General features: G+C 40.3%; 1 protein-coding gene across 3 annotated transcripts in view; it reads left to right on the top strand.

Annotated features, from left to right (window-relative positions):
- The first annotated feature begins 573 nt into the window (after window positions 1–573).
- Window positions 574–19,859, top strand: part of LOC149218115 (short-chain dehydrogenase TIC 32, chloroplastic-like) — a 205,848-nt gene continuing 186,562 nt past the window's right edge. For 2 of the 3 annotated variants that reach the window (XM_089383816.1, XM_089383818.1), the window contains exons 1-3: window positions 574–903; window positions 1,092–1,323; window positions 1,854–1,933. In XM_089383816.1, coding sequence (XP_089239942.1) covers window positions 786–903; window positions 1,092–1,323; window positions 1,854–1,933 — 430 coding nt within the window. In that variant the 5' untranslated portion in view covers window positions 574–785. The remainder of the gene's footprint in view (window positions 904–1,091; window positions 1,324–1,853; window positions 1,934–19,859) is intronic. The other variant, XM_089383817.1, reaches the window with a different exon arrangement.

Raw genomic sequence — 19,859 nt, 5'->3', positions numbered from 1 at the left:
AAAAATTCATAAAATAATTTAATAAAAATAAAACTTAATCAAACATCAAATCCTTATATATAAAACCTTTTATAAATAAAATTCTAAATTCATTAGAAACAAAGCTTAACCCAACATCAAATCGATATATAAAAAACCCTTTACAAATAAACATGTAACAACCCTCCGAAATAAAAATGTAACGATAACCCTTCGCAATGGATCAGTAACAACCCTACGAAATAAAAATGTAATAATAACCAGTTGCAATGGATCAACAGAAACAACCGTAGACTTCTTTCCGCTCTTTATGATTGACTTTGAACCCCTTCTTTAGGTGTGTCTACTATAAAGTCACTCCAAAGTGTACCGTGGTCCACAAAAATAGATATTATTGAATTCAAAGTTGAAAGGATGTCGCCAGCAACATACCGGACAAGAATGTAAAGTTCAACAATAAACCGCAGAATCCATGGTGATTCGTTTTTTTTAATCTAGATAATCAGTAATCGGTAACTAACTGGTGAGAGAGTTATCCGGAACAGAATCCACGGTGATTCGTTACTAAGGGACTAGTTTCCGTGACAAGGACAATTCCATCTCATCATGCCTGAGAAGCTCTGCTACTATAACTTGCACAAGAGGAGGTCCCCCCATTAGCTTAAACTTGTCTAAGAGAGCTATCTATCTATCGACGTATACTTTCCTTCTACTACAATTTCTTCTTCTTCTGCCGAAAATTTGTTATAATTCTGTCTTCCTCTCAGTATCAATTGCTGGTAACTAAATAACCAAATAAGGAATCAATGACTTGGATATGGGGTTGGTTGAGAAAGCCAGGTTCTTCTGGTTTCACTTCTTCGTCTACAGCCGAGGATGTCACCCAAGGAATTGATGCCACTGGCCTCACTGCCATTGTTACAGGTTTTTCTTCTTCTCCTGTACTTTTTAAGGATACCTTTTCCCAAACTATATATATATATATATATATATATATATATATATATATATATATATATATATATATTATAGATGAAACGCATTCATGCATGCAATTTATGGGCTGCAGAAAAAAATACATGACATATAAGTTCAATTTTATTGGCCTGTAGGAGGGACAAGTGGAATAGGGACAGATACAGTGAGGGTGCTGACCCTGCGAGGTGCACGAGTGATAATGCCTGCCAGAAACATGGAGAGTGGCCACAGGGTGAAAGAAGCCATTCTCAAAGACAATACCAATGCCAAAGTGGATGTCATGGAGCTCGACCTCAGTTCACTTAATTCTGTGCGAAGATTTTCAGCTTCCTTCAAGTCATTGAATCAACCTCTAAATATTCTCATGTAAGCAAATTTTTTTTACTTATATAATTTGTCACATAGATATGTCTGTGCCTCTATCCATGCAATTAGTCTCAATATCATTTCATTTCATATATATATATATATATATATATATATATAAAATGAAATGAAATGATATTGAGACTAAAAATAATCTGCCTGGCAGTAAGGCTCGGAGTCATGCTAAAATTTTACAATAAATTCAATTTTAAACTCTACAAGTACTTAGATTTATACCTGCACGGAATTGTCTTGAGATATTTATCCATTTCTTGGTCTATACGTATTTTTGACCCACAATTCTTCGAAGTGCACCTAAAAAAAACACCTTCGAATAGATCACCTATTTTGTTTTCAATTTTTTATTTTTTTATGCCAAAACTTACAAAAACATGCCTGCCAATTTCTAGTCTTGTTTGGAGTAGCTGTTGATATATGCATTTTTCTGAGTTCTAAGATGAAAAATTGCAATTTTGGGATTGCTGTCTCATTGAGATAGTGCTAATGGGTTGGTTTGGTTGTCTGCGAAGTAATAATGCAGGGATAATGGGATGCCCTTTCCAGCTTTCAGAGGATGGCATAGAGCTTCAATTTGCAACCAATCATTTAGGTAAGCACAAAGAGTGAGTATATACCAAAAGGATCCAAATGTATAATGTTTATTAGAGTTTTATTTGTATTATGCTGGCTATAGGCTCCACAATGGAGCCAAGCTGCTCTGTTCAACTAAATCGTCAATGTAGAACAACTCTTTCCCATCAAGTAATGATAATGTTCCATTCTCTCAGCTCACCATTACTTATTCCAACACAACGCAAATTCCATTTTGTAGGATGCCATGATTTATGTCTTAGTTCTCTAGTATGGGATTAAGTGCCACCTTACGCACAAATTTATAAACATATAAATAGTTTCCAGTAATACCTAACAACGTATCAAAGTACTGACCATCAATACCTTTAAAGCTCGTTACCAGGTTTGGTCATAATTGTCTTTTGCTGTTTCCTACCAGAACTCCATTTCAAAGTTAGACAAAAGATTTATTCAATTTATCTGATAGTGAGCAGTGACCATGGGGCATGTATGAGGTCTCTAGTGCATAAATATACATAGCTACGAGGTTTGACCAAATCTAGAAATTTCCCTCCCCACCTGCACACCTTTGGTTGAAGTTTTGGAAATTTTGAAAGCAGATGAAACTTTGTCTATTTTACTGGATTTTTTTTCAGTCTAAAGTGAACTGACCCGTGTAGCTCTACAGCTTTTCTTCTGCCACTTTGACAAATTTCTAGGGATGTGACAGGTTTTTACAGTTCTCCTCACCTGTTGTGCCTTACACGATCCCCACAACAACAATTATGACAAGTTTTAGGATTACCACAAAATATCTCAGTGATCTTTGTGAAGTTAAGAGACTCAACATGTTGGTTTCTTGAAACTTGGGGAAATGGCTTTGGGAAAGTTAGGTGATTTTTGAAGTGATTTGCAGGTTGAAGTGTGCAATTACAAGAGCTATCAAACAGTTCTTCTCTTCTGGTTGACCTATATTTGAGCATCACATTGTTGAAACCTGAGGAAACAAAAAGGAACATATTTTTCTGGTTAAGCTTCCCAACATAACTGATGCTCATGCTAATAGTAGTGCTATGAAGATACTTTTGTTGAAGTTCCTGCAGATATTCTCCTAATTGAGCTTCCTCTCTTACTCTGGTTGAACGTGATTCGGTGTTTCCACTATAATGTGACACTTCAACACAGATTGTAATGAAAATTTTCCTTTTTTGTTGCTTGGGTAGTGTTACAAAAAGTCTAGAACACACAAAAGTATAAAGTCCCAAGGACCAATGTGAGAGATTTGTATAACTAAGGAAGGCTGCTCACTGTCACTTCAATGATTCTTCCTCTCACTTTAGGCTAGCTCTTCTCTAGCACAATGGGGGTACCTGTAATGTCCCCTATAAATTAATTGTCTATGGAAGGACGAAATGGCCTATCCAACCCCGTAGGCTATAGTCTTGATGAAGGGGAAAACTCTAATTTTCCCATTGCTGTGGCAACATTGTGAAAATGTTGGGTCGGTTGGGGCAAAAAATCCAGAATTGGGGGTGGCATTCACAACCGCTCACATTTGAGAGCCCATGAAGGAATCTATAAATACAAGAGAGTTAGAATCATTTGGGGCATCATTGATTTGGATTAATTGGTCTCTATTTTTCATTGAGCCTCAGGCTCTGAGGGTTTTAAGACCCCTTTCTCTTCCTTGGCTACTTTCGGTGGAGGTGATCCCACCCTACCTAGTCACCCTTTCTCTTATTCTAGCATAGGTTATTGAAGCAATTCTAGTTTGGTTTGAGGATTGACTATTTTCCCTTGTTTTAGTACACAACATATTCTTTAAGACAATTCAGAAGGCAGGTTTCAGTGCTCTCTTCCTTGTGGCAGGTTGGCTTTCCCATAGTAGAGGTGTGAGTATACTTTGGGCAATTTTGGTGGGCATTTTATATAGCACTTCAGGCCTCTTGAGGCTGACTACAGATCTCCTGAGGCATATTTCAGACCGCCCTAAGGTAGACTACGTGTTGTTTTTTGTAGCATCATACATGTGTTCTAGTCTCAATTTGTGTCTAAGAGGCTGAGGAACACAAGTACTCCAAAACCTGGAAAAGGTGTCGCAGGATAAGCTTGCGAAACGCCTCAATTAAATCAATTGATCATTAATTAAAAATTGCCTTAGGAAAATTGATTAATTAATGGGAATTAATTGAGGATGATCGAGAATGCTCTAGAGACTCACATGGATCAAGTCTAAGATGATCTTAGCCATTGATGAGGATCTAATCATGGCCGTTGAAGCTCCTGCGAGAGATTATAAGAGCAGATTGATGGGATGAAGGGAGACATAAGTGAGGGAGCGAATTATGAAAATTTCAAACTGGAATCTATTGCAGCAACTGGAAATTATTCTCCTAATTGTTAATTTAATTTAACAATATATTTGTTGTTTTCTACGACAAATATTGAATAAATCACATTGCAATCTACACAAATAAAACTGCGGAAGAATAAACGCTGAAAGAAATGATAGCACACACACATAAAATTACTGAATAAATCACACTGCAATTTACACAAATAAAACTGTGGAAGAATAAATGCTAGCACAACACATAATATAACACAGTTGTTTTTGGACAAAAGTCCCCGTAAAAACCCAACTTGGGAAAACCGATGCAGCAAATGAGGGTTTTATTATTATGCAGCAGTGAAATAATTTGAGTACATTCTGATGCCAAATACTGGCAATCCTGCAGAGAAAATACTGGCAAAATCTAGTGAGGAATTTTCCTCACCCCACAGGCAAATCTGGGCTCTGACTACATCCCCAATTGAGCCGTCCAAACTGCCTTTGCGCTGGATCTGCGTCACCCTAGCGCAGTCCCTTCTGCGCTTAGTCTGAATCAGCCTCTCCTCAAGTCGTCTAGTTTGCTATTGTTTGGGAAAATGTTTCTCCTGGCCCCTGGAACCTCTGTCCAGCTTCTGGCATTGAAACTCGACTTTCCCTAACAGAATCGAAATTGCCTCTAGAGGCTACTACGCTGCCCCAACGTCAGCCTCTCTATGGATTTTCTGCCTCTTTGCAAATGCACTCACTGGATCTGGAAATCTTCCTCCGGCTTCACTGTCTTTGTCCCTCTCTTATTGCTTCAATCTCTGGCTCTCTCTCCAACAACTGACTGCTGCTACTCTGGAAATTGATTTGCTCATGAAATCGAACCTCTCAAGTGTTTTTTCCATCACCACATCGACTTCCTCTTATAATCCTATGTTCGAGCACCAACGACCAATATTAAAACTTAATCAATGGCTAGGATCATCTCTGAAATCTATTCGTGTGAGTTTCTAGATGATTCTCACCTTGACTTAATTAATACTGATTAATTAACCATATTTCCTATGTTTAGACTTAGGAAATATTTAAAAACTTGTTGGACACCTAATCCTCAATGGGTTAGTGTGGAAGCCGAATAGACAAAAGGAGTCCAAGAGACATTGGGATGTGGAACCCAACAGTCACAATATGTACTATAAATGTAAATCATTTGTTAATAAAAATGTACTCTCATGTTTTATCCTTCAGATTCCTCTGTTGCCCATGTGTGTTTAACATGGTATTAGAGTGGGCGAATTCCTGCCCTGCTCAAGTGTGAGCCACTATGTCTATGTGGCCTTTCTTTGCGTGTCATTCTGGTCGCTGCTCATGATATGTGGGATGTATGCATTGAATTGTGTTGGAGGCTGTGAATTTGGTTGAAAACATTGAAAGCTTAGACACTGCATTCATTTCAATCAACTGCATTGAGTTTTGTATGCTGGTGTTTGAAGAGTTACTTAGAATAAAGTGATGAAATAATGAATTGCAGGATTTGTTCTTATAAAATTGATTTGGAATAAAATCTCAAGACCCAAAAACGTTGTTTTTTGAGTTCCCTGTTGTATTAAAAAGTTGTCTACCGCTTTGCAGTGCTATGGAAGATTTAAAATTTGGGTCTTTGCTGCCTTGAAATGGTTTATTTATTACTGCTGCAAACTATATGCATGTGTCCTTGCTGAGAGACCCATCGTTGAAACCTCAAGCTTCCCATATAATACGCTGCCCATCTGACAGAATTCAGTTTCTAATATATACACTGCTCCTTGCTCTAATACGCAGCCAGCTCTCATATAATCTGTGGTATCTGTCATATACGTTTTATTCTCTCTGAAATGGTCCACCCTCCAAACCGTTATGCTCGGTGATATCGCTGGTTTGACTTGCTGGAATGGAATTGCTGGTGGTATGACTCTGTTCCTCTGCCATCTTTTCATGTCAGACAACTACGCTGCCCACTGTCCGCTAGCATAATAGTTATACTGTTCGCCTCCTCTACTTGCAGAAAATGTCAGCACGAACGTTCCTGGTATCATTTGTCTTTCTGCCTGCCTAATGACTGGATCTCTGCCCATATATTCTGTGGATTCTCTGCCCTGTAATCAATCATAATTCATCTGCTATACAAAGGGACCGTTGCAAGCCTTCGATTACTGACAGTGCCTGGAATCACTCTCCTTTGAATGACTGTGCGTTGAATGTCGTCAAGCCGCTGAAGCAATCCTGAATATCCCGCATTTGGTGAGTGTTATGAGTATGGTGTTGATGCATTAGCCTTATTGTCTACTATGTATCATATTCCAAAAATACGTCTTCCACCACCGTTCGTAGAAGTCGAACTCAAGGGAAGGAGCTGAATCCCATTGAAATTTCAGGAGTCCGAATGTTCTTTCTTATGCCTAAAGAGAGTCGTGTTCAACAAAACCTAGCCGCTGTTCTTTCCTAGAGATTAGAGGCCGAGTTAATATCAAAAGAAGTAGTTTGAACACCAGGGCCAAATTGTTCTAAGCGTTGTCAATAGATTCATGGGTTGTATTCATATGGCTGGAGGTACGGAACGTGAAGTTCTGTGGCAGTGATACCCCAACTATTTGATGCTGACTAAGTGAACCTCCTAACTGAAGGTCGAACCTTGTGGGAAGAGTTGTGTTCCTTTGCTCTGGGAGACTGAGATTCTTGCTCTGTCACCTGAACATATTGGGGAGAAGGTCGCATTATTTTTGGAACATCAATGACTGTCACGAATGTTGAATTGATTGCACCCTATGGAAAGAGCTGAATACTTGTTTAAAGGTTGCTAAATCAATGTCAGAAAAATTCATGTATCACTGGGCTGCGTGTTACTTGAAGTCTGGAGCGTATGGACTGTAGGATGTGAAATATTGTCACAAGCAGAGCCGCAGGACATTTAGGGATACTTCCAGAAATTTCTGATGCTAGAGAAGGGACGTCGTTTTTAGAAGGCCGAGGATAAGTCGCGAAATTGCCATACGCTAGGACGCTGGGCTGAGGAAAGCCATTCATTTAAGCCGAAATTTATTATTCGAGTAAGCCAGGCACTGATTGCAGTCATCCTCATTTGGGCAGATCAAGTTTTGAGACGGGTTTCTCTGTGCATGGCTTGATGGACAAGTTCCCTTGTACATGGTTCGATGGTGTGAGCAATGTCCAAATTGAGGGTGTAAGGGTCTTAATCCACTAAAACCTGCTGCCACATATGAATGCTTGCTAAAATTCTGAACAAATTCTGTGTACGTTGTCGCTTTCAAAGACTAGACGCATGTAGTGTGATTGTTGGAGATCAAATACTTCACTGGTATAAGAATTGATGCTATCGTTCTGTAACGAATGATGCAACTATGCATTTAATTCGTGAAGCAATAACCTTCTTGAACGAATTATTATTTTCTGGGTAAGTCAATTTGCTTAATCCAGAGACAACATTCGATTGTCAGAGATCACTGGGATTGCACAAATCTGGGTGTGAATTCCTCTGCTAATTTCAGAAAGGTTGGGTTGCTGGACGTGCATCTTCAACCGTGGTTGTAGTAGGCATTGTAAAGCAGAGGTGAGGAGGCCGTGTTTATCAGTCTTTCCCAAAGTGTATGCGTTGCGTATGATTCGTTCAAGGAGGTTGCTTATGGTAAGACAATGTATGGTGTGAAAACGGTGATGATTCGATCCATTTCTTTGGCGTTAACTATATTCCGTGATTGCAAATAATGTGACAACAACATTTCATTCCATGTGGGCCACGAAAAATGGTTTTAAATGCATCCCTTCCCGATGAAGAAATGGAAGCGTGAGAGGTTTTGAATCCAGAGTGCAAAGCATTGTTCATTTTCTATTCTTGTCAGGTTTTATATATTAAGAAATTTGCCTCTTAAAATCCCGTGGTTGCTCTTCAATCTGGCATATGCGTTGGTCATTTTTCTTGTCGATTCATGCTCCTTATGTGGCGTTGATTACTTTATGTTATTTCAAATGTGTTGGAATATGAAGCTTATATAACCAAACACAACTGAAATCGAGAGCCATCACTATTTTTGAAGACAATTGCAATCTGTTGTAAAATCCAATTGTATTGACATATTGCGAGTGAGTGTTGATTTTTCTCTACAAGTTCATAGTTGTGATCAGTGTAATTTTGACAATGAATAAAATAGCCAGAATTGGTGAAGTATTGGAGTTCTTAGAAACTCTGATACATTCCTCCGATCATGGTATAGTAAGAATAAGCAAAGCTTCTCTTGTTGACATTAGAACTTGTTTGCATAATGTACAAGAGAATATTGATTTTTTGCAGTTTGAGACAAAGCTATAGCAGCAGTGGAGTCATCATTCTGAACCTGTTTCAGTTCAGAAGATTGAAACAGACTCCCATAAACAGCAAGACAATAATGTTACAGTTCATTCAGATTTAGTACCCCATAAAGCAGCAGTTGTACATGCAGATGTAGAAACTCAGTCTGCACCTCCCAAGCCCATCATCAGACCTTGGGAACAACTTGTCCACAACAAGCACATAACTGGTCTTGGATATGACAAGGACTTGTCCTTTCATATTTCAGACTACTCAAAGCCAATTCAATTTCAAACTGTTGGATTTCTTGAGGATGATTCATCTTCACCTGTTCTTCATGACAGTTCACCTCCAGCTGTTCCAAACTCTGCTCCTCTTCCATAGCAACAACAACAACAACAACATCAGATTGTGAAATGCCAACACTGTGACCGAGTTGGCCATTTGAAAGATCACTGTTTTGATCTTCATCCATGTAAGCACTGTCATAAAACCAGTCATTCTTCACACAGATGCTTCAGAAATAAACGTCCTGCAAGAACAAAGATTCATCTTGGATGGATCGCTTCTTGGCAATGGGCATCAACAACCAAGAAGATATTCCAAACACATGTCAGAACTTGTTCCAGAGTATTGAACAGTCTTGCAGTTGAGTTTTCTCCATCATCTCACCTTGTATCTGACAGGGGGGGAAATGATGGTCATCTACAAGCTTCAAAGCCACATCAAGCGAGCTTGAGCCACAACCTGCCACACCAGTTTCAGAGTTGTAGCCAGAGACAAAGATGCCCATGAACATGCCTTCAGTTGGTAATCTGGGACACTTCCCCTAGCAGAAGACTCTAGCTTCTTGCCAGTTTCGGAAGAATTCCAGGAACAAAATTGAGAACACTTCCTCTAGCAGAAGACTCCAGCTTCTTGCCAGTTTTGGAAGAGTTCCAGGAATTGCATTAAGCATTCCAGTGTTGTTGGTCATCCTTAAACCATCACAGGTTGAGACTTCCCTTTTCAGGTTGAAGTTCTCCCTTTTATGCGGGGTGAGACCTCCCTTTCATGGTTGAAGGTTTTCCTCTTCAAAACAATAGGAGCACTTCCTCCAGCAGACGACTTCAGCTTCTTGCCAGTTTTGGAAGAGTTCCAGGAACTGTACTAAGCGTTCCAGTGTTGGTGGTCATCCTTAAACCACCACCTTTTATACCAACATTTCAGAGAGCACATTCAGCCTAGTGCTGCCATGCATTTTTGCACATTTTGTATTACAGCTCTCTTCTTGGACTCATACATAACCCTTCGGATTAAGGGGGGGAATGTTGGACACCTAATCCTCAATGGGTTAGTGTGGAAGCCGAATAGACAAAAGGAGTCCAAGAGACCTTGGGATGTGGAACTCAACGGTCACAATATGTACTATAAATGTAAATCATTTGTTAATAAAAATGTACTCTCATGTTTTATCCTTCAGATTCCTTTGTTGCCCATGTGTGTTTAACAAAACTGGTTAATAATCTAATTAAGTCATTTCTAGGCGGAATTTCCATAGAGATCTCATGTATTCTAGTCTCTCCACAAAATTTCAAGTCTAGAACACATCTGATGCTACAAAAACTAACACGAATTATCCAGGCAGTGCGAATTTCCTAGTGCACAGTGGTTCAGTGAGGGAAGAATTCGAGCCAATGGAGGAGCATCAATGATTGAGGGAAAAACCTGAGGATTACGAAGAGTTTTTCTGTTAGATTCTAGTGCTAGAGTGGCAGGAAAGAGAGGCCTCATTATTCCACAGTGAGGCTACACAAGGGCTATCCAGAAGCTTCAGAGGGCCACTTTAATTTAGTTGGAGAAGAGGTCGATTTAGTTGTTGGAGGCTGGGATTATCATCTAGAGACCAAGTGAACCACTTCTAGAGGAAGCGACAAGATGAGAGGTCGATTTCGTAGTAGTTTCAGAGGCAGTGTGTATAGGCCTGCACAAGCATTGCACGAAGGTTGCGTAGGGTTACTTCGTGTGAGCCCAGATCGAGCAAGTTTGGAGCCAGATCATTTTTGGAGTGAGGAAGTTAATCTCACAGATATTTTGGCTAGTATATTTGTAGGAGGATAGCTAGTTGGGCATCTAGATATTGTACTCTCCATTTTTGCTGCATAATAATAAAAATAAACCCTTATCTGCTGCACCAATTTTCCCTCTGCGGTTTTTCCGGGGACGTTAGTCCAAAATTTGTGTCGATTTTTATTGTGTGTCTGCGTGTGTGTGTGTGTGTCAATTTCTCAATATTTTTATGGTGAAGATTGCAGTTGTGATTTATTTGTTAATTTTCGTAAACAATTAAACTGCTAACAATTAGAAGAATAAACTCCAATAATTGCAATCAAGGAATTTTCACATGGTATCAGAGCCAAGTTCAATCATATTTGAAGGAGTGAGGTTGTGTAGTATCAGTGGTCGATCTAAAGCACTTTCTCCATATCTGTGCAAGCTAGCCTAGCAGTGTGTATAGTACAAAGGCAAAGTTCAATTTCTAGATCCAGATTGGTGGAAAAGTGTGAAATGCCTCATATTTTTAGCAACTAACAATGGATTTTACGAAAAGAGGGTTCTGGTGGGTAGATCAATGATTTTGCAAGGCAGATTTATCATATCTAGGCGAAGAGATTTGCATCAAGTGTTGCAGTTACAGAACTACACAGGGCATGAAGAGAAAAGCACACGAAATTATTTCCAGATTTCTTTAGTATGGATGCAGAGAGATTTATCATTTATGAGGCTACTAATTTGTCTTCCAGATTGGAAGATGAATTTGCTCATATTGTTTGTGTTAAAATTGGCAACTAGGGACAAACTCCATGTGGGTCATCTTATTTATGGCAACTGATATTTTTCTTGGATTCCTCTTGTCGAGAGGTGTAGGATTGATCTAATGATCATCCGATTCCGACAAGTATTTATAGAGATATGAATTTATTTGTATTTACTTGACAAATTGTCAAGGTCGGCCAACAGTTAAAGGTGTGGCACACATGCTCAGTGTTTCATATAAATACAAGTGAGGTTGAGGCATTATTCCATCTTCTTATCTCACTCATTCTTCTCTCTCTCTCTCCTTAGCATTGGGTTTACACAAGGAGCAGCTCACCGGTGGGAAGAAGGAGGACGCAGAAGGGCAAGGAAGGAAGACGCAAAAGCTGCAGGTCATCTCTTTGACTAGCGTTGACTAGCGTGGACATTTTAGGGCTGCGGTCTGCGGTTTTAGTGTGGCTGTCTCTCCTAGGCAGGCCGCAAATTCTGGCACGCAAACTAAGGAATTCTGACCTCTGGTTTGACCAACGTTGACTGCCCTAGTTTGTGGTAGCAGGTTGACTTCAGTTGACTGCAGTTTGACTGGGATTTTCGGACTGTTTATGGGTTGCCTCTTCTTGCTATTGGAGGCCAAGATGACCGGGAAATTGACCAAGCATATTGGAGGTCAATTTCATCTTGTTTGACCAGATTTGACTTTGCTAGTTAGGGTTTGTTGCTGCTGTCCTAAAATTACAAATTTATGTATTTGTACTATTTCTCTCTCTGCTAAACTATTGAAGATTATATAAGAATTGATCAAAGGCTTCCCCACATTTGGGTTTGTCCCTAGCTAGCCGCCACATCTGGTGTCTCTTGTCTTGGCTTGTTTTCTGTCGATCTATTAATGTTCTATTTGCATTTTACTATATGTTAATATGATTGCTAAACAGTGGCTAATAAGAAGAAATTGAAGTAAACTGCTCTAAGCATAGAACATACCATAAATTAACATGGTATCAAAGCTGAAGTGAAGACAAAGCCTAACCAAGAGCAAGAGCAAGAGAAATCACCGAAGGTTATTGAAGCAATCCTAAAGACTCCATGGGGTCCTCATCACACTTCCCCGCTGAAGACAAGCTCCGTGAGAAGTCTGACTATCATGGATGGAAGATGTCTCTTGATCTAACATTGGAAGAGCAAGAAGTGTTGGACCGTATGAGAGGCAGAATCATTGAGCCTCCATCAAAGGCATTCGTTGCTACAAGGAACAAGTGGACCAAGGGTGAAGTCAAAGCAAAGAAGATCATTCGGGACTCTATCGACAAGCGCCTGGTGGCCTACGTTTCCGAGCTGACCACCTCTAAGGAAATCTACGATAGACTGGTAAGCTTATTTAAAGTTAGTGATGCAAATCAAGTTTTGTTCCTTAAGAATAAGCTGAAGGAAATTAAGAAGGGAAAATATGAGAGTATGCAAGCCTACTTCTTAAGGATCACCAAGATCAAGAATGATCTCCTATCAATTGGGGAAGTCATTCTTGACAGGGAACTGACCATCACAACTCTTGGAGGGCTCCCATCTGAATGGTATATATTCAGAACCACTCTTCTCAACAATAATGTAATTCCAGGATTTGAGGAATTCATGGCGAGATGCATTCAAGAAGAAACAAGGATGGAAGAGCAGGAAATGCCTGCACTTAGAGGAAATCCCGTTGCATTCTCCTCTCATGATAAAAGGAGAAATAATTTCGGGGCAAAATCTAAGGGAAAGGCCGGACCGAAAGGTGGAAGGAAAGGAAGATGTTTCATTTGCAACAAAATTGGCCATTATGGAAAGGAAGATGTTCCATTTGCAACAAAATTGGCCATTATGCGAGGGAATGTCCTGATAGAAAGGACACATCTCATGACAATGATCAAAATCCCTCCAAGGGCAATTCCAACAACAATCAAAGGAAGGGTAGGTTCAATGGCAAAGGAAAGAGGAATGCCGAAAATCAAGGAAGTGGTCAACCCTCCAAGAAGGCAAGACACTCCAGGTATGAATCTAATGTTGTTAACAATAATCAAGATGAATATTATCCGATATCGGTCCTCTCTACCACTTCTCCTCCGGACTCGTTGGGAAATTGGCTTATTGATAGTGGTGCCTCAAGGCACTTCACTGGTTACAAAGAAGCTCTCTCTAATTTGATAAAGAAGGAGACCAACCTGGAAATTATTCTTGGGGACAACTCCAAATATCCTGTGAAAGGCGTAGGGAATGTCTCTCTTCAATTGAATCAGGGTAATACAATTCATTTGCAAGAAGTCCTATATGTACCTGATCTAAAAAAGAACCTAGTGTCCATTTCGTCAATGGAAGACAAAGGCTACAAGGTGGCCTTCATCGATGGCAAAGTACGTGTGGAAAAAGAATTTTAAAAATGCTTTCACTCTTGGTTTCGAGTTGACTCTCTATATCAAGTCGGAGGAAGTCCGCTGGGTGTCATGTCTTGTGACACATCTCTTCAGTCCGAACTATGGCACCGGAGGTTTTCCCACCTTCATTATAAGGCTCTACCCGATGTGAGACAAATAGTGACAGGGATGCCTGAATTTACAGTAGAACAAGAAGGTGTATGTCTAGGATGTGTCGAAGGAAAGCTCAAAAGGGGACCATTCCCCTCAAGCCATAGCAAGACCTCCGGTATATTACAATTAGTTCACTTCGACATATCTGGTATGGTGCTTGTGAACTCCTTGGGAGGACATTTATATTACCTCACTTTTACAGATGATTATTCTTGCAAAACTTGGATATACTTCTTGAAAAAGAAGGATGAAGTATTCTCTTGGTTCTGTCACTTCAAAGCCTTGATCAAGAATCAAACTGAGAAGAAGATCAAGATCTTAAGGACTGATAATGGTATTGAGTATGAATCCAATGAGTTCCATGACTTTTGTATGTAAGCTGGCATTAAGAGGGAGACCACAACACCATACACCCTTGAGCAGAATGGTGTGGCGGAAAGGAAGAATCGTACGATTATGGAAGCTGTTTGTTCCATGCTCCATGATCAAAGGCTTCCGATGTTTCTATGGGCCAAAGCTACAAATATCGCCGTATATGTTCAAAATCGATGCCCTCATCAAGCATTGGATTCTAAGACTCCCAAAGAAATGTTCACTGGTAAGAAAGCTGACGTATCTCATTTTAGAATTTTTGGAAGTCCTCTATATTTTCATGTGTTGAAAGAGAAAAGGAATAAATTGGGTGCATCTGGAAAGAAGGGAATCTTCGTGGGCTATAGCGAAAATACTAAGGGTTATAGAATTTATGTGGCTAGTCAAAGGGAAGTTGAAATTATCCATGATGTCACCTTTGACGAAGATATGGCTCTTAGCAAAGTTGACAATCTTCCTATACTAAGGAAATCTGGAGAAGCTGGCACCAGCAAACCGGAGGAAAAGCAAGATGAAACAATGCTCGAAATGCAAGAACCCATGAACCCTATTGATCCCCCTCTGCAAGAGCCTTCCTCTTCTAGGAAGAGGCCCTCATGGCTTAGGGGGACACTTGATGATACTAAAGGACACATTGCACCCAGAGGGACTTTCCAGGAAAGCAAGAAGCCGACCAGGTATCATGGATACTTGACCATTATGAGCACGATCATTCAAAATGAGTCCTCATCGTTTGTTGAAGCTATGAAGCATCAAGTATGGAAGGATGCTATGACTGAGGAATACGAGTCCATCATGAAGAACGATGTCTAGGATGTGGTCCCCAGACCCTAGGACAAAACTGTTGTCACTTCGAAATGGATTTACAAGATAAAGCATGTAGCTGATGGAAGTGCTGAAAAGTATAAAGCTCGTTTTGTTGCTCGTGGCTTCTCTCGAAAGGAAGGTATAGAATATGACGAGATATTTGCACCTGTTGCCCGATATACCACCATCAGCTCGATCATAGGCCTTGCTGCTTTGCAAGGATGGAACCTACATCAAATGGATGCCAAGACCGCATTCTTGCATGGTTCGATCAAAGAGGAAGTCTATGTGGAACAACCCGAAGGATTTGAGATTCATGATTGAGAATCTCACGTATGCAGGTTGAAGAAAGCCCTCTATGGGTTGAAGCAAGCACCCCGAGCTTGGTATGAGAGAATCGATAGCTACTTGATGAAGCTGGGATTCACTAGGAGTGAAGCCGACCCTAACCTTTACTTTAAGGTTGAAGATGATAAACCTCTCATACTGGTGCTGTACGTTGACGACCTCTTTCTAACAGGTGCAAACCCTCTCATTCACAAATGTAAGAGGGAGTTGGCTTTTGAGTTTGAGATGAAGGACCTAGGATTGATGCACTATTTCCTACGACTGGAAGTCTGGCAGAAGCCAGGGGAGATTTTCCTATCTCAGGGAAAATATGTGGTGAAGGTATTGGAGAGATTCGGTATGGTGGACTGCAAGCCCGTGACTACCCCGATGGAGCTTGACTTTAAGAAGTTAAGCGATAGTGCTGCCAGGCTTGTTTTGCAAAACGCTACCAAGTATCGTCAACTCATCGGAGAATTGACATTCTTGGTGAACTCCCATCCGAATATATGTTTTGCAGTCAACACGTTGAGTCAACATATGGTTGAGCCTCACCACACACATTGGATCGGTGCCAAGAATCTATTGAGATACCTTCGTGGCACAATCACTCATGGATTAAGATACACTGCCGGAGATGTGAGACTACATGGATATACCAATGCTGATTGGGCAGGCAGTTCGGTGGATCGAAAGAGCACTTCCGGGTGTTGTTTCTCTTTGGGATCTGCCTCGATATCCTGGATGAGAAGGAAGCAGAAGTCGGTGGCTTTGAGCACCGCTAAGGCAGAGTACATTGCTGCGAGTATGGCCTCCTGTGAGGCTGTCTGGTTGCGGAAGTTCTTCAATGAGCTATTTGGATTTACATTGGATACTATCGTGATCATATGTGACAACCAAAGTGGGATTTGTTTATTAGAGAATCCTGTATTTCATGATCGCTCCAAGCATATCGATATTAGGTACCACTATATCCGGGATATGGTGCAGCGAGGAGCAATAAGGCTCCAACATATTGTTACAGACGAGCAGGTCGCCGACATTTTGACGAAGCCCCTGGGAGAGTTCAAATTCTTGACTTTCCGAGAATGACTTGGAGTCGTTGAGAGACCCTCTTATGAGGGTCCTCCATGATGGATGCACTGAGCTCTGGGAGCTCCGGGGGGCATGGGGTACTTCTTGGAGTGACATGCAACCACAAGGCAACTCACCCTCCCCTAGTGGTGCACTATGTACAGGGTGAAAGGTTCAAGCCTTCCCCTGTGATACCCCATGGCGAATTAGGGACAAGATGATTGGTTCTCCTATCGAGGCATTCTACCCATGCAGTTTGGGACTCATGGGAAGTACCTCTCATCTGATCAATAAGCAGGGAAATGGGGTTAGGGACCATAGTAGTACTATCAATGGACACATCGTTGTATCTATCACACTCCCTATGCTAGGATGACCTCCATTGATCTGGGATCAGTAAGAGTGGTTTGACACTCTTTGGGATTGACTTCGAGTGAGTGGAGGATGGCATGATACATCCTCGATCATTTCTTCTTCTTCATAGTTCAGCAGAGCAGTGCAGGGCAGTGCATTTGATGGCAGAGATAGTACCGACGGTCAGATGGATTAGCAGATGGAGTTCTCCCTAGTTGAGAGGGAGTGTTAAAATTGGCAACTAGGGCCAAACTCCATGTGGGTCATCTTATTTATGGCAGCTGATATTTTTCTTGGATTCCCCTCGTTGAGAGGTGCAGGATTGATCTAACGATCGCCTGATTCCGAAAATTGTTTATGGAGATATGAATTCATTTGTATTTACTTGACAAATTGTCAAGGTCGGCCAACAGCTAAATGTGTGGCACACATGCTCAGCGTTTCATATAAATACAAGTGAGGTTGAGGCATTATTCCATCATCTCATCTCACTCATTCTTCTCTCTCTCTCCTTAGTATTGGGTTTACACAAGGAGCAGCTCACACGTGGGAAGAAGGAGGACGCAGAAGGGCAAGGAAGGAAGACGCAAAAGCTGCAGGTCATCTCTTTGACCAACATTGACCAGCGTGGACATTTCAAGGCTGCGGTTTTAGTGTGGCTGTCTCTCCTAGGCAGGCCGCAAATTCTGGCACGCAAACCGAGGCATTCTGACCTCTGGTTTGACCAACGTTGACTGCCCTAGTTTGTGGCAGCAGGTTGACTTCAGTTGACTATAGTTTGACTGGGTTTTTTGGACTGTTTATGGGCTGCCTCTTCTTGCTGTTGGAGGCCTAGATGACCGGGAAATTGACCAAGCATATTGGAGGTCAATTTCATCTTGTTTGACCAGATTTGACTTTGCTGGTTAGGGTTTGCTGCTGTTGTCCTAAAATTACAGATTTATGTATTTGTACTATTTCTCTCTCTGATGAAGTATTGAAGATTATAGAAGAATTGATCAAAGGGTTTCCCCACATTGGGGTTTGTCCCTAGCTAGCCGCCACATCTGATGTCTCTTGTCTTGGCTTGTTTTTTGTCGATCTATTAATGTTCTATCTGCATTTTACTATATGTTAATGTGATTGCTAAACAGTGGCTAATAAGAAAAAATTGAAGTAAACTGCTCTAAGCATAGAACATACCATAAATTAATAGTTTTCCTCTCTAGTTCAGCTTCATAGGGTATCTAGTATATAGATAGTGGAGCATTGGCTCCAATGACATGAGTCAGAGAGTATTTCTCTAGTTACCATGGGGAGGAGATGGAATTCCAAATAACAACGGGAAACAAAACTAAATGTACTCCAGTTGGGAGAGGTACCATTGGTATTCAGAAGGAGTCAGGAGAAAACACCAATGTTACAGATGTATTGCATGTGCCAGGGCTTGGTATGAACCTAATTTCAGTATCACAGTTACAGGATAAGGGATATGATGTTTACTTTGTAGGGAAGAAGGTGTTCGTCAAACACCAAAACTGGAAGAAGGTGAGACAGATTAGGGTGTGAAGCAATAGATTGTACATGTTGCAGTTCGACTCTCCAATGGCACTAGTTAGCAACAACAGTGATAGCAATAACAGTGGGAGAGACTTGAATGAACTATGGCAGAGGAGAATAGGAAATCTACACCAGGGAGCACTTAAGATGCTTAGGGAGATAGTGACAGGTGTTCCAAAATTAGGCAAGAAACATGATGACGTGTTTCATATCATGTGTTAGTCAAACCCAACTTCACAAGCATCAATAAGAGTTTGATATATAACAAACTTGATTAGGGTTTGATCAGACACATCTAAGGAAATCATTTCTAAGACATTATAAGGGTCTTGCTTACATATTCTACCAAACCCTGATGAGCTAGGGTTTCAATATAAGAACACATCAAACCCTAAACTACCAATACTTCAAAGGTTCAGGATTTTAGACATTATCATTCAACCCTAACAAGTTAGGGTTTCCATAATCATACCAAAACCCCAAAAAAGACATCATCAAAGCATCAATTGGTTATTTTAGACTTCTTCAAGACATCAGGCATTTTATTTCAATAACCCTAAGCAGATTATGGTTTCACACATTATCATTAGCATACCCTTAAGTTAGGGTTTTCCAGAGAACCTTTCTAGGGTTATATGAGAACAATTAAGGATGTGAGGAGGGTAGATTTATCAATGATGAATCACCTAATCAAGAATCTTTAAGATTCAAGGAAGCTAGACAAAAATATGTTAGTAATACAAATTTCAAAATAAGATGAACATACTTTTTATATTAAGAGAATTTTATAAGGTGTATAGTCCAAGACATACCTGGAGATGTTCCTTGACAAACCTTGTAAGGATTACTTGAAGTGTTCTCTTTGTATTTAAGGCATGATCTTTTATACCTATAATACATACCTTCAAGCAAAACATGTGATACCAAGAACATGATACAATTTCTCAAGTTAGATCTTCTATGTAACCATGGAGGATAGAATCCTATGATATTGAAAACTCAAGTTATTCCTTTAATTAATATTAGGACTTTTACTTGACATCCTACATGATTTGCGAACCCTAGAAGATAAGGATTAAGGTTCTAATATGAGACTTTCGTATGTTATCTAGGGATTACAATCTTTACCCTAGAATAGCTATAAACAAGGATTGTATGAACCATTTAAGATTAGATATATTGAAAATCTTGAATCTTATGAGCATATGCACCTTGTGTTTACATACCTATGATTTGATGGACAATACTTGATTCCTTGAGTTGGTACCTCGGAATATCAATTCAGATCCTCAAGGCTTGAGTTCCTATAGGACAGACTTCGATCTATTTTCTAGCTTCAACGATGTTGATACCAGCATAGCTTTTGTTGTCACCCAATTCCATTGCATGAGAAGATGGCTCCTTTGATAGTTTATGAAGTTGTTTACTTTCTCTTGTCATGTGCCTTGATGCTCCACTATCAATGATCCATGCATTG

The sequence above is a fragment of the Pinus tabuliformis genome, chromosome Q (genome assembly GCF_031772625.1).
Source record: "Pinus tabuliformis cultivar Carrire ecotype Pingquan chromosome Q, CPIR1, whole genome shotgun sequence".
Lineage (NCBI taxonomy): Eukaryota > Viridiplantae > Streptophyta > Pinopsida > Pinales > Pinaceae > Pinus > Pinus tabuliformis.
This window is presented reverse-complemented; position numbering and strand designations above follow the sequence as displayed.